Source organism: Acanthisitta chloris, unplaced genomic scaffold, assembly GCF_000695815.1.
Source record: "Acanthisitta chloris isolate BGI_N310 unplaced genomic scaffold, ASM69581v1 scaffold18104, whole genome shotgun sequence".
Lineage (NCBI taxonomy): Eukaryota > Metazoa > Chordata > Aves > Passeriformes > Acanthisittidae > Acanthisitta > Acanthisitta chloris.
The window spans coordinates 1-15,610 of record NW_008671196.1 but is presented as its reverse complement, the minus strand read 5'-3'; the positions used below and the strand labels follow the sequence as shown (position 1 = coordinate 15,610).

The 15,610-nt window shown below is 46.7% G+C and overlaps 1 protein-coding gene across 1 annotated transcript; it reads left to right on the top strand.

Moving 5' to 3' along the window:
• Positions 1 to 5,883: 5,883 nt before the first annotated feature.
• On the top strand, positions 5,884 to 7,522 carry GPR87 (G protein-coupled receptor 87). The gene is given in 3 exon segments (XM_009074010.1): positions 5,884 to 5,917; positions 6,521 to 6,620; positions 6,622 to 7,522. Coding segments are annotated over 3 exon segments (1,035 nt in total).
• The last annotated feature ends 8,088 nt before the right edge of the window (positions 7,523 to 15,610 follow it).

Here is a 15,610-nt window from a genome sequence, read left to right as displayed (position 1 = left end):
TCCAGAGCTAATCCTTTCCTCCTTGCTAATTACAGGCTGCCTTACTGACAAGACATTCATTAGCCCAGTTCTGCCAACAACTGGGCTATGCTATTTTTTTTTCAAAGGAAAAAAAAGGCAAGAATGCAAAGCAGCAGCAATTGTAATGCAGCTCCTCTTGCACCAACTGCAGCCACTCACCTGCTGCCCAGGTGATACAGATTCTGTCAGCAGATCTCCCCTAACTCCTCATGCAAAAGCCACTGCAGCCTGTTGGAGCTGTACCTTGGCACTACAACACTTCTTCCACACCTCTTCAGAGGTGGCAGTGAAGTGCTGGGCCCCTCAGAGCCCCACCTGCACACAGGACCACAGCCCTCAGCCTGCAAAGGGCACAGCCCAGCACACCTGGCCAGACCCACAACACCAGTGATGGCATCTTCTGCCTTTGGGCTATGGACAGTGCACATGCTGGACAGCAGTGCAGCAAAGGACTAGGAAACATTCCTTCAGCATCACCTGAGAACTATAATGCCTATGCAAGAGGAAACAGAATGCACACAGCTTTAGGTTCTGAAAACAATCTTAAAAATAGTCTTGCAGAAACAATTTACAGCAGTAACTAGATTTTGCAACCTCTGCATAGAAAATTTGATTCAAAGTAGGTAATATAATCCATGGACTTTTAATAAGAATCAGTTCAAAAGCCAGAGAAAAAGAAAGCTTAATATCTCAGGCAGCATCCCCAAAAGCTCTCAGAGGTCAGAGCTGTCCTATAGAGGGGACAACAAGGGTTTGTAATCATTCAATTGAAATGAGAAAAAAATTGTTATGTTTGGACAAAATATTCCAAAAGTGGCTTTAAGAAAATTAGATATGCCAAAATACTTTTGATTTTATTTTTTAAGTGAGGAAATCATGTTATCTTACAGGCACATTCCCCCCAAAATGAGAATCTTGCCTATTAGATGGTATTATTGAATGCTCACTGCAGCTTTCTTCTCCCCCCAGTGCAGCTGCTCCTGCATCTGTATAACAATGGGTCACAGGTGCAGCCAGGCTGGGAGAGCTCAGGTACAGCACAGGTAGAGGCTGAGGTAAAGCCTGAGTGAGCACATTTAGGTGGCTGCTCTGACACCAGCTATGTCCAGCTTAGGCACTGGAGCCACATGTGGCCCTTGCAGCTGCCACAGACAGAGGACCAAACCTGACCCGTGATGGTCAGTGCCCATATGTGGGGACTCTGCAGGTTACAGGTGACTTTTCTCTTAGGCAGAGTGTGGGGACAGCATCTCTGTCAGCAGCACGTCCCAGCACAGAGCAGAGGAACAGCTAGTCCTTTGCATGACACAGGTGTCAGCTCAGGGCTCGGGGAGGTGTGTGCCCTGACCAACACCTCACCCATCTTCTCCTGAAGACAAATGGATAGGACAGGGCAGGGATGGGACAGGGACAGGACAGGATCCTGGAGACACAGGAAGCTGCTCCAGCAGCTGAAGGCAGAGGGAAGCCAGTTGCACTACAGCTTGCCCAGGACAGAACATTGTGCTGCTCTGAGACATGTGAGAGGAGAGCTAGACTGGAATTGAGAGGAAGTTTGAGGAGGAACCTGAAAACCCAGAAGGGGGTTTTGTGCCAGATGCTGGAACAGACGAGCAGTTTTCTGAGCAGAGGCGGGTTCCTGTTTCTGACTATGACTAAGCAGATGGGCACTGTAAGCCACAGCTGGGGACAGTTATACCCCAATCCTTTCCTTTCAGCCCCTCTGCAATGTGGCTAGTTGAGCACGGCAATGTTCCTGGCACAGGGAACCAGCCCACGCTGACCGCACGCCCTCTGCCATGCTCTGAGGACAATGGGCATGGAGAGCCAAGGGCACGAAGTCCCCCAGGGCTATTCTCACCCTCTCCCCAGCTGCTGAAACAGCAATACATGCCAAGCAGCTGGGTCTGACACACAGGGTGCTCGGCACCACTCTTGGGCTCAGACAGGCACACAGGAGTGGGCACTCAGGGATTCCAGCACTGCTCAGAGTGTGACCAAGGCAGGGGCACCCCAGGAGCTTCCATCCCACACCAGGCAGGGACAAGGATGAGGATGTCCTAGCTAGAAAAATGCCAAAAACAAAGAGGCACAACTCACTGCTGTAGGTACCAATTCCAACAGGAATTTCAGGTTATTCCACTGTGCATTACTGGCACATTAACATACACCTTTACCAAAAGGGAGATGGACCATTTTTGACAGAGGCCTCCAAGGAAGGGAAAGGTGGCAGTGCCCTAGTTACTGGGACTGGGCTGTCTGCAGTGAACAAGGGAAAGCACCGAGGAGGATAAATAGATGCAGGCAGAGAAAAGCAGAGCAGCAAGGTTTGCTCAGGGGATGCAGGACAGGAATGGGCTGAAACCAGGGACCACGGACACAACTCCATGTCTCTGCCTGCAGCAGCTTCATGCACACATGCACTTACCCTGCACCAATGCTTTTTCCCCCTAAATCTTTACAACCAGCTCCATGATTTGGTTCTGACAGGTAGCAGAAAAGAACATCATTGCAGCCAGACAGATTTAATATCTGCCTCACTTGTCTATTGCTACATTAACTATGTCCTTTATCAACCCTTACAGTGATGAATGCAGAGGTACTGGCAAGAAGCCTCACATGAAAAAGTTATGTACTCAAATAAAACCCATCACTTAAAACTCTGCAGCCCCTTGACCTAGAATAGCTGGTCTAGGCCACAAAGAGAGTCTTCTAATTTTTAACAAGTTGTAAATGAGATGAAAAAAGAGCTCAGGGAGAAACAGGAGGCAACTTAAAGCCTTAGTCAGTAGAAAAACTCTGCAGTCATTCCCTGCCCCTCTGACACTGAAGTCTGCCAGGAAGCCTGTTATTTCATTTCTCCTCTGAGGTTACATCAGTCATGCATGTAAACCAGTTTGTCCACATCAGCAGCAAGAGGTTACATCATCTCTAAGACAGTATGTATTTAACTTACACTTAACGCAGTTGACATCCTTTAGGGGAATGACAGAAAACAAAAAGCCACTGACCAAGTGCAGAAGTACAAGTAGTAAAATGTATTCTGGTTTACAAAGCTGCTTGAATAAAGGAGCAGCTTCCAGTGCATCTTTAAACCATCCAAGCAGAATATATTTGTATGGCAGACTGAGACAGATGCTTAGGATGAAACTGGTTAAAATAGTGTTCAGAGGACTGGACAAGACATGGAAAACCTGCCCTGCTGAGCACAGAAATACCACATTCAAACAAGTCAAAATGCACTATCAGAGTGCACAGGCAATGAGCTAATCACAAAATATCATACAAAATCTTTGAAGAGAAGAGACTTCATCTCCTCTTGCAAGAGAATACTTGGAAAACAGTGAATTCTCCATATAGGATAACTTTGTTCCTACTCCTGCAGTCTGCAATATAGTTAGTGGTCTTCATCAGAAAGATGGAAACTTCTGGACTAAAGGGATACACCAGCTCTGACTCACACAAACCTTGCTCACCTATCCCAGCACATAAATAACAAAGCCACACTGCTCTGAGTGCACTGCCCACCACAGCATCCCTCAGCCTGATGGACCTTGGTAGGAAACTGTGGAAAAACCTTTGGACAGGGGAATCTGAACAGGATGCTCACTGTGCATCCCACTGTTGTCACACAGCCAGCTCTGGCAGCAGGACCATCATGCCAGCACTTCCTTGCAGCTCTGCACAAACCTGTTTGGTGAAGCCTTTAAAGCTTGAAGCTACAGCAGCATCAGGAAGAGCCTTTAGTATGTAATGAGGGTCGGCAGCAGCAGGTGTTGTCTCTCTCCTCCACCAAAGCCTGTGCTGAGGTCAGGTGTGCCAGCATGGCAGGGCACAGAGTGCTGCTCACAGGGCTCAGCTGTCATGGGTTACACTTGTGAAGATTTTGCTGCTTTCTTTTTCCAGCCCATAGGCTTGTTGGGATCATTTTGGAACATATTTTTAACATTAAAACCATCAGGAAGAAGATGATACAGATATCCACACAGAGGCTCAATCCTAATTGGTTTGCAGGAACAGAGTGCAAACTCCTAGGATGCTGGGTGACTTGGACATCCCTGGACAATCAGAGGGTGGTCACACATTCACTGGCCAGGGGACACACATGATTGGTCTCCGGTGTGTCCTGGGCAGGAGTCAGCAAGCCAGTGTGGGTTTCACTACAAGTATGGCTTTCCAGGCTCAGGAGCCAGGACACTGCCTCTATCACCCACAGAGCTCTCGTGTGCCGTGACTGGGAGGGAGAACAGAGCCCGACAGCAGAGCTGCCAGGCTGCTCCTGCCAGCACAGCACGGGATGCAGACAGGAATATGACCAGCACAAGGGTCAGGCAGAGGCCAGGCAGGCAGGGATTCCTGCAGCACAGAGCTTTCCCACCAGCACCACAAAACAGCCACCGGTTTCCTGATGTGAAACAAGAGACAGAATCTCTGGAGAGCATTGGGGCTGTCTGTGCAGGAAGAGACATCCACAGGTACTACCAGGTGTTAGATTTTTATGGTCTCTTAGTGACAACATCCACCTAAAAGAACAGATTCAGATGTGAAAAAAGAAAGTAGCCTTTTTTTGACAGGATTTAGAGCAAATCCCTTTGGCACCAGAGTAACATCAGTACATGAGCAGTCCATTCTGCACAAATCCATCCCCAGCTCCATCCAATCCTGCAGCATGACCCAAGGTTACAGCACAGGGACACAGGAATTGCCTCTTGCTCTGCCCTAAACCCCACAAAACACATTCAATGCTTCACTGGCTTCTCTGGACTGAGGACTTGGGAGGGCACCGAAGAGCCTGAGAACAGGGAGTTTTCCAGGGACCAGAAATTATGCAGACTTAAAAGGAACTCTGAAAAGCAGGGAAATAAGCACCTGATTTGTGTAAGGAGATAGATATGCATCTTTTCATAAAATCACACATTCTTTTGATCTCTGTACCCCCTGGGCAGAAAGGAGATCTGCAAATCCTCAACAACAGCAAAGCACGATGGGTTACTGCTGCTCAGACCCAGAGACAACAGAATACCTACAATGCCCCTGATGGTCTCATTACGGACCCTGTTACTGTCAGAGCAAACAGTGCCAGGCAATAAATAGACTGATGGAAAGGTTAAATTACCTGAATTAAAGTTTTTACCGACACTTTCACACGAAATGACTTGCTTTGGTGCCATCTAGTGCCACACAACACAGCTCCTACACAGCGATGGCCCCTGAAACAGGTTCAGATCTGCACGGGGGCTGCAGGAATTCCATCACCTCTCCAGTCCCTTGAGAGCAGTAAGGTCTGGTGGAATTGCTGAGGTCTGAACCATTTGGCCGGTTTTACTATCAAAATGTGCAAGCAGAAAGTGAAGCACAGAAAAATTACTGCATACTAGTAGAGGAAAGCACAATCCGGAGCCTAATGAACCAGTATGGGCAAAATCCCTTTGAACAACATCAAACATTGTGATGCCATCATGGCACAAGTGAAGTTCTGCAGATTTCAGTGTTCCCTTCTGACATGCTTCATTCCAACCGTGAGAAAGGGACAAGAACTTGCCATTTCATCCCCAATATGTAGAATACATTATGGAGTTATACACACATATCTCATAATTACAGATGAAACATTGTGCTTCTGTAAAGAAGCACTGTGCAGTACACAGAGATCTGCCCTCAGCCCTTCACTGGGAATTCCAGAGGAAGCTCCTCTCCATGCAGGGGACAGGAAGGTGAAATCTTCTGCTTTGCTTTGGGTTTAATTTTATTTCTTCTCCCCAGAAGGTCATGCTGACACAGCCTCTGTCACATCCCAGATCCACAGCTGCCACTGGGACTCCTGAAGAGCATTTTGGCTGAAAACCTACAGCAATGCAAAGGATGGGGTACAACTTGTCCTATGGAAAACTGCCAGGTAACATAACAAGGGAAATGTAAGCGACTGAGAAGTGTTTGCCCTGTTGCTGTCAGTTCCTACCAGCATTTGAAAGAAATCAGTCATTTCAGCATGGGCTGTTTGAGCACTGCCCAGCACTGCCCTGGTTTGCCTCACCAGGCAAGGTCAGAGTGTAAACAACATGAAACAAAATGTACTGTCATTTTGTGGTTTATGACTCTGTTTTATGACAGAGTTAATATGTCTGAAATTTTTTCACAAACATTTCCACGTGAAATCTTAACATCCCCAGAGACTCTGATTTTTGAACACATATAAGCAAGCTAAGTTTTAAGTGAGTGTTTTGATAGGGTCTGAGAAGTCTCTCTAAAGCCCTGTCTCCTATCAAATGTCATCTCAGCCCACAAGTCACATTCTGTCAAGGAAGCCAAGAGCTGACAAGCTGTGGCTTTGACTCATGATGTGGCTTTGACTCATGATTCCCCCCAGCAGCCTCTGGACTGCCCAGAAAGATCACATTTTGGAGAGGACAGTTCTAAAATGTCCCCATTTGTAAAACAACAGAAACAAGCTCTAAACTGTTGTTTTACCTCATTCCCACAGATGATCATCTCAGCCCAGACAACACCACCTCACCCAATGCCAGTGTTGGCTCCCTGGGGAACTCCACACACGACGAGTTCACCACTATCGTTCTGCCCGTGCTATACCTCCTTTTTTTTGAATGGCCTCGCAGTGTGGATCTTCTTCCACATCAGGAACAAAACCAGTTTCATATTTTACCTCAAAAACATCGTGGTTGCAGACCTGCTCATGACACTGACATTCCCGTTCAAGATCATCCAGGACTCACAGCTGGGGCCGTGGCACTTCAACTCCTTCCTGTGCCGCTACACCACGGTGCTGTTCTACGCCAACATGTACACCACCATCGTGTTCCTTGGGCTCATCAGCATCGACCGCTACCTGAAGGTGGTGAAGCCCTTCGGGGACTCCAGGATGTACAGCATCACCTTCACCAAGATCCTGTCAGCCTGCGTGTGGGTGGTGATGGCTTTCCTGGCACTGCCAAACCTGATCCTCACCAACGGCTACCCCACCCGCAGGAACATCGATGACTGCCTGAAGCTGAAGTCTCCCCTGGGGGTCAAGTGGCACTCGGCTGTCATCTACATCAACACCTGCATGTTTGTCGTGGTGCTGATAGTACTGATAGGCTGTTACATTGCCATATCCAGGTACATCTACAAGTCGAGCAAACAGTTCATTAGCTCGTCCAGCCGCAAGCGGAAGCACAACCAGAGCATAAGGGTGGTCGTGGCTGTGTTTTTCACCTGCTTTCTGCCCTATCACCTGTGCCGAATACCCTTTACTTTTAGTCACCTGGACAAAATTTTAGATGACTCTGCACATAGAATCTTGTATTACTGTAAGGAAATGACACTGTTCCTGTCTGCATGCAATGTCTGTCTGGATCCCATCATTTACTTTTTCATGTGTCGATCATTCTCACGGAGGCTCTTCAGGAAATCCAACATGAGAACCAGGAGTGAGAGCATCAGGTCCCTCCAGAGCGTCAGGAGATCCGAGGTACGCATCTACCACGAGTACACCGACGTCTGAAGGCACCCACAGAGACTCTGCTGGTTTGTGAGAGTGCTTGTATATCATGTAAATAAAATGTCTCTATGAGTATCTGACCATGGAAGCTCATTCAGGAATGTGCAGACGTGTTCAGCTCACCGATATCCATCTCAAACTCTGTCCCCACAGGGATCAAGCTCACTGCAGGGAGGTTTGGGGGCTGTTCTGGTAACTTGGTTGGGTGGTTTGTTTAAAGCCAACCTAAGTCTGCCTCAGCTCAGAAAACAACACGGAGCTCCAGGAGGCAGCACACTCTGGCCTCAAAGTGAGAGGAGTCAGCATCCCCAGGGTCCTGTGGGTGGTGCTAGGTGAAGGTGGCACAGGCTCCTGTGGGACCCTCAGTGTGCCCTGGGAAGTGTGAGGCTCCGGCTGCCCAAATGGTGCTGTGCCACCAGCCCAAGTGTCTCAGTGCTCCCTTGTTGGCACCATCTCATCCAGGGTGCGTTTGTGCTGAGTCCTGTAAACCCAGCAATGTTCACATGGATCATTTTGTCCTGGACTCATGAGGGATTAAATCAGATTTGTTTAGAGAAAAGGTTGCCTGGACAAAAAATAAACTACTCACACCAGGCAGATTGGCAGGAACTGGCAGGTGCCCTGTGCAGCCCATGGTCACTGCCAGCCCAGGGTGCAGTGCAGCTACACAAGCAGGAGATGGCAACAGTCCATCAGCCAGGGCCTTACGCATATAAGGACTTTCTTTTTAAGACTGAAAAAAGGGTTTGACGAGAAAACCCTGAAAATGCAGCACTCAATTAACAAGATTACATTCAGCATGAGAGCATCTTTGGTGAAGTTTTCTCCTGAAACAAGGGTTTCTTCCTTCTATTTTTTCAACAGTTAGTTTAGGGTTTAGGTTTTGTTTTATGGATAATTAAGAAGTTGAAATGTAAGTATGATAATATTTGGATTACTGCAAGTATTCTAAAACCACTTATATTGTTCAGGGGAGAACATTTTTGGAAAAGAAGACAGGATATTTTGGGTATTTATCCTACTTTAAATAAAAATACTTTAAATAGCTAAAATACCAGAGATAAACCCTGTTTCCCAATCAGTTCTATAGAAAACTGTTCACACACACAGACACATCCTCAGAGACTAGTTCTGGGAACAAATCTGTCATTTTTCACCCTAAGAGGCCCATGCACATACAAACCCATATTAAGAGAACCATTTTAGGGACTGGATTTCGTAGTTTAAATTCTCACAAGCACCAAATTAAATGGAATGATAATATTTAGGACTGGAAGATCAGTTCCATGCAGACATTCCTAACCAAAGACTCTCCTATTAGGTCTTATACGGTTAAAGCAAACCAAGACCAAGAGCTCCTGGTCTCCCTTTTACAGCTGCAAATCACCAAGGGCTTGTTAAATTGTGCCCAATAATTGCTGTGTTAAATTCACACTGAGCTCTTCCCAGGTGGGTGGTGGGCTCCCCACACAACCCCAGCAAAGTCCAAAGAGCCACTCCAGTGGAAACATGGGTTTGTGCCTAGTCAGGGACACCAGGGGCAGGAGAGGAGATGGCAGACCTGGTGTGCAGGGTCCAGCAAATACAACCAGATGGACACCCACATCCCCTGAGCATGCTGCCCCTCCTGCCAGGGTGCACAGGTACCACCTTTTCCACTATCCACTCATTTTCTAACTAAAGGATGGATTTACATAGGATTTGCTCCTAGGAGAGACAGTACTGCTTATCTCTTGTAAGAACTTTACACCAAACAATCTACTACCCAAAGCAACTACATTCAGGTGATGAGGTGATGCCCTTCAAAGACCAGCTGAAGAATGTTTCCCCCTTTCCAGGGGACCAAAGGAATTAAGCAATAGGTAGTTCCTGCAAAGTGTGGTCCCAGCAGTGGGGATTCCATGTGAAGTCTGGGAGGGGAAGACACAGCCATGCACTCCCAGCAGGCAGGTCAGCCAGGACCAGCCTCTGCCCTGCAGCCTGACAACTTGAATGCAGACAACACTTCATTGCAAAACTGTCCCAAAGCAGTTTACTTCATCCTGACAGTGTATCTGTGATAATCCTCCAGCACTAGTTTGTACACACACTCACATACACAACAGCTCTTTGAAGATGTTGCTTGTGAAATATTTTCCCAGGACTAAAAATGAATTACAAAACAATATCCTAGTCCCCAAATACCAGATAACTATATTTAATCTGTCCAATTTTGACATGGAATTTTCGCCCTTAAAAGTTCTTGATAGAAGGTTTGTAAGGAAAGCCTCAGACCCTGACCTATCACTGCCATTTCAGAGAGCCACATCAGGGCAGACACAGATGTAAATTCAACATGTGGTCGACCCATAGTGCAGACATGGAAGCCAGATGGAGGTCTTGTGGTCCATGTTGCCATGGCATCATGGGGGAATGTGGAGTGAGGTGGAAGCTGTGCAGGCTCATCCATCTACCTGATACCTTGTACAAACCAAGTGCACCACCTACCAATACATATTCTGTACAACACACCCACAAAGAACAGAAGGTTTGGCCAGTCCCACCCACAGCACTTTGACCAATAGTGATAATAAGGTATAAAAAGTACCCCAATTTTCATCTAACTAGGGGATGAGAGTTCTGCATGACATTGCAAGGACAGACCAAGGGGTTTGTCCTCCTCACCCTCCCCAGGAGAGACACTGTTTGGCAAGTCTTGCGACCTTGGCTATGCTGAGTGTTGACATGGGATATTAAGCTTGTGATTGCAGCTGAATTGTTAGTGCTCTGTAGAACTACTCTGCATTTATCACCAGCAATCCAAAAAAACCACAGATCTTGTATTCAACAACCTGTGATACTCATGACCCTAACAGGCTCTGTTGAATGCAGACAGACCAGCTCACACACCTGGTGTCAGACCTAGAGCTATGATTTAGCAGCATTTAAATTGGGGTAGTCAGCAAGAGTGCCATGGATAAATTACTGCAGAGATAGAAGTGTGTATCAACCCGGGCAGGGAAAGAACGGGCCCAGAAACATTGGAAGGGTGAGAACGAGGTAGTAGAGCAAACAGAACAATGAATAAATCAACAGCAAATAGAAAGAGGAAAGGGTAAAGGAGTAATTTTTGCAGTTTTGGAGGCTTGTTTCTCTCACACACAAAAGGAAATCAAAAGTTCTCTGCTTCCTGGAAAGGCTGCAGAGGTAGAATATATGACTCTGAAGCCAGAAGATGAGGTACTGAAAACATCATTGTCTTTTGAGAAAGAGACACAGGAGACATTGGAAAAATTATGTAGATGTTCTTTTAAATCAAAAAGAGCAACTAGAAAAAGTACTGCCTGTGGCTGGAAGACAAGTAAAACAGCTGCAGGAAAGTCTAGGGAAATATACAATATTCCTACACAAAGCATTCTCCAAATTCAGCCCCATCCCTCAGCGAGATCCCCACTGGACCTCATGCCACCCCAGAAGGCAAAATATCTGTGTCAGGAGGGGCAGTGGTGCCATCTGAACATGGGCACAGGTCTGATGAGCAAGCTCCAGACAGATCCTTGTAAGGCTCAAGGATACACACACATCCACCCCTCAGCCAAACAAAACTGAGCAGAAAAGACTTGCTGGCAAATTTGACAGGGTAAAGACCCAAATCCAGAAGTCCTGCAATAGATTTGTAATTATTCTGCCTTCTAGGAGGATTATCCCAGTAAAATATTTGTCTTGTTCATCCTGCAATTATGCAATTCCCAGAGTTTGGCCACCGATCCAATCCGAGTGACTTCACACGGTTGGAGCACCGACTGTGCCATTAGCAGGTTTTGGCAACAGCACAGACCTGTAAGATCTGTAGTTACAGACACCACTTACACAGGGCAATGGTTTGGTGCTGTTTCTGCATCCAGAACACAAGTCAGAACCCAACAGCCACACTCCTGTCAGCAAAGGTTTCAGAGCTGCCACCTCACCTTGCTGTCACCAGACACGTGAAGAACCAAATCAGCCCCAACCCTTTCACCACCAGATGGGCTCTGACACACCAGCAGTGTTCTCCCCTCTCTGACTCTGCACTCTGGGACAGGACCCATCAGCAGGACTATACAAAAGGATTCCTCTCTTAGACCCTGAGCTCAGGCAAAGCATTCAGTAGCTTCTCTTTATAAAACAACCAGCAGAAGGGATTTTCTTGGATTTTGGGGGAAGAAAGATTTATATGGCTAAAGATAAAATATGTTTGTTCTTAAGCCACCAAAAGTAGATGATATAAAGCAGGGCCTTCTGGCAGCCCCACTCACTGCTTGCTTTCTAACCCTTTGGAAACAGCAGCTGTATCTTTACATCCTTAAACATTCAATTTGGCTGGCATTTTGGAAAAACACCCATGTTTATACAACAGAGTGACCCCTTGGTTTGCCCTGCTGGCCAGAGTCATTCCACTGGGGTGAAGCTGTACACAGAGCTGAGGCATCCCACCCGCCTCTTAAGCTCTTAATCCTCTGCCCTGGACAACTGCTTATTCTCTCTGAAAAAAATTATCTGTGCTGCAACGTTTAATCCATCACAGGATGTCAGCTTACACTGGAAACCACTGCACTGCACCTTTTGGGGTTTACCATGCTCCTGAGAGCACATACTTCACTCCCTCACTGCAGGCACCACTCTGCCTGACACACTTGGTTCTAGTTTAACAATTCTAAACAAGTTTCAACCAGGAACGACATTTCAAACCAAAAGGCACAGCCATGCCATTAGGAAACCCTACAACAGCAGAATTTTGAAACACGAAGTGTGAAAAACTGAAGTAGAAAACACACACACACACAACGTTTGATCAACTCTGCTGCCAGGACCATGCAGTGGGAACACTGCTCAGATCAGGTCACAAACTCGATAGTACTTGAAGTGGTTTCTTCAGTTTGTATGTATGTGGGTTTTGTTTCAAGTACAAGGATTGTCATCAAAAGCCCCAAACAAAAAATGAAACAGAAAAACAACACATCAGATCGAAGAGCAGTGTGACATCCCCAGCAGGCTGGACATGGGACAGCTGTTTACAGCCACCAGAACAGCCTTGGACATTTAACAGGGAAAGGTGCATTTGCAGGTTGTTTTAAGCTTTTCTTCCTCTGCCTCAAAGCAGAGGAAAACACACAAAGTTGTGTTCTTCACTCACCATCCAAACACTGTTACCTTTATTCCCTTCTGGGCTGTGAAGTCGGTAAATTACAGAGTTACTGCAAGCCCCAGCAGCAGGGTCACACTGACCATTCACAGATCCCCTACATTTATTTTAAAACAGTTTGGGTTCCACTCCCAAAAAACGTTTTAAAAAGCACAGAAAACAACCTTGGACTTTGCAAGAACTAAGTGGCAACTTCTGACTTCAGCACAAAGAAATTTCCCCTCTAGAAGGAAGGAACATGCCCTTCTGCTCAGAGGTAGCAGCATATCACCACTGTTCCACACTCCCATCCTGAGGGTGCAATTCTACTACATAAGTAGAGCCAAACAAAAATTGTACTAAAAACATCTCATGAAATTTCAGTGGGAATTGCTCTGAAAGTCATGGAACCAGGCAGCAACTGGGATTGACAGGAAGCCTGGGCATGCAGAAGGGGCTTGCAATGCTCCCAGGAGCACTGGGCTCTGGTCCTCACTGTGTCCCTGAAAAACAAGCCAGCCTTCCCAGCACAAACCTGGGCCCCCACAATGCAGCCAGTGGAAACCCACTGCAGCATCCACCTACTTGCATTGATCTGAGCTAAATGAGCTACACCCTATTCTAAGGAAGCAATAAACACTGTGCTGGTGTTGCTTGCTACAGAGAAAGGAAGTCAGCACAAAGTGACAGTTTGTCAAGCATTCCCTCACCCCCACCCGCTCCAAGAGTGCTCAATTCCATCAGTCCCAGCAGTGCTCACTTCCAGAGCTCCAGCACACAAAATCAAGGACAAGGAAAGGCAGCAGGGATCTGCCATGCCCGAGTTGTTCAATGCATCTTTACGCTTGGCTGAGAAGGAACAGCCAGCCCAGCCATACACACGTTATCAGCATTGACAACAACAAGATGCAGAGACTTTCTGTCTCAGAGCATTCTCTGTTTTTTCTTGGGGGGTAGTGCAGCAGGGGGAGGGATGGGAAAGAATATCCAAGCTGATTTATCTACTTTACAACATCACAGCCCTACTTCTAGGCAGCACAAGAGCAACTCAGGATCTGATCCGAGACCCAGGAAAGGAAGTGGCTGTCAGAAAGCACCAAGAATCCCTTTTAAACCAGCTGGAATTTTTCAAGTCAACATCCCCATTCAAATCCAGTCTTTTAAACAGGGAATAGCAAACATAGACTCAAATCCCAAAGACGCACCCAGGCATGCATGTCACCCCACCAGAGCCCAGCCCTGCAGTCTGACCCAAAGCACTGGCTTCAGCCTCAAGTCATGATTTTTCTGATGAATCAGGAAAGAAAAGCTTATTCACCTCTTTGCTAAATGCTCAGTCACTTGAATTAATGGGAATAACTTCTGAATGTTTCAGCTTTTTTTCTCCAAATTCCCCTTTTGCTGAGTCTCAATGACAGCCTCCTTCAACAGAAGTTGTGGGGTGCTGCTTGTAAAGAGAACTGCCTGTGGGAGGGAAAGATGCCATCGAGGTTAGTGGACAATTCTGCTTTGCCAGAAGTTCCTCTTACCCTTTATTTTATGTTTCTCTGTCAAACTCACTTGTTTTGGCAGACTGCTCTTATCCTCCTCTCCTGCAAGGATTCCATCTGGATACAAAGGCAATATTGCTTATTTTAATTTAGGCTTAGATGTGGAAGCTATTGGAAAAAGTTTGCTGCAGGTCATGCTATGAAACCTGACCTTGGTCTCAAAAGGGATATTAAGGCTTCTGCTGCTGCTTCTGGGGAAAGGAAACACACAAATTTTAAAAAAGGGTTTGTACTTTTTTAGAATGAATTAAACACTGTCTCAGGGGGCCAAGCCTTATCTGACCCATTCCTCTTCTCTTTTCTTCAAGAAATAACCAGTGTGAATGGAAAGAGATGAAAAGTTTGGCCGACTTGGTGCCTTCTGGGAAGCCCTGAGAAGCCTCAGGCATTGACCTGCCTGATCCATACAGCAGGTGTGAAACCAACGAGCAAACTCACCACCCAAAGGCAATGACTAATTGACCACTATGGCTCTGAGCTGGGATCCTCAGAAATGAGAGAGGGGCAAGACTGCTCACAATAATGTAGACAATTTTGCCACTCAAGATACCCCCTTATTACACTGAGAGTCAATGAAATTTGGGGGAAGGAAGGGACTAGAAGTTCAGGCTAACATGCACTGACTCCAAGTAAAGGACATGCACATGGCCACAACACCTTGGCAGAAGGTAGATACATTTCTCTGTGCCTTTGGGCCCTTCCTGTGTGTGGATAAACCCTCACAGAAGGAAAGCCCGTGAGGAATTGTGTATTTAGCAGAGGGTTTGGGTGATGTACTGTCAAGCAGAACTCAAATCATGCACTAATGTTTATTAGCTCTAATGTATACAACTTACACATTTCACTTTGTTTTAAATAAACCTTTAAACCTCAATTTATATTCCAAAACCTCAGCTCCCTATCAGAATATCCCCCTTGCCCACATCCACAGAGAAGGTATTAGCTTTTCTGTTACCATGCATTTCCACTAGTTCTGTGCTTGATCTCAAAGCCTCCCAGAAAACTTATGGGAGCAGCAGGAAGGGAAGAAGCCAGGCAGGTGATTAAAGTTAGAAGATAAGAACAGGACCAAAAAAAAAGAAGAAAAACAGCCAAACACCAGATATCCATCACGTATCTCCAGAGCCCACGTCCCAGCCCAAGCACGCCCTGGGCAGGCACCACGTTTTAAAGCCACTGGCTCCGGTTCAGAACACTCCCATGCACAGGGCAGCAGCTCCCAGGGCAGGAGGCGTCACAGGAAAGGTCGTAGCCAGCCCTGGGAACAATTTAGGAAAAGCAAACTCCGTCTACAATTCAGAGCGCTCACTGCTGTGCCAGCGGCACTTGTGTCTGTGCCGAGCGCCGCTCAGCGCTGGTCCCCGCGGGATAGCCCCGGACAGCGGCAGCGCTCAGAGCTCG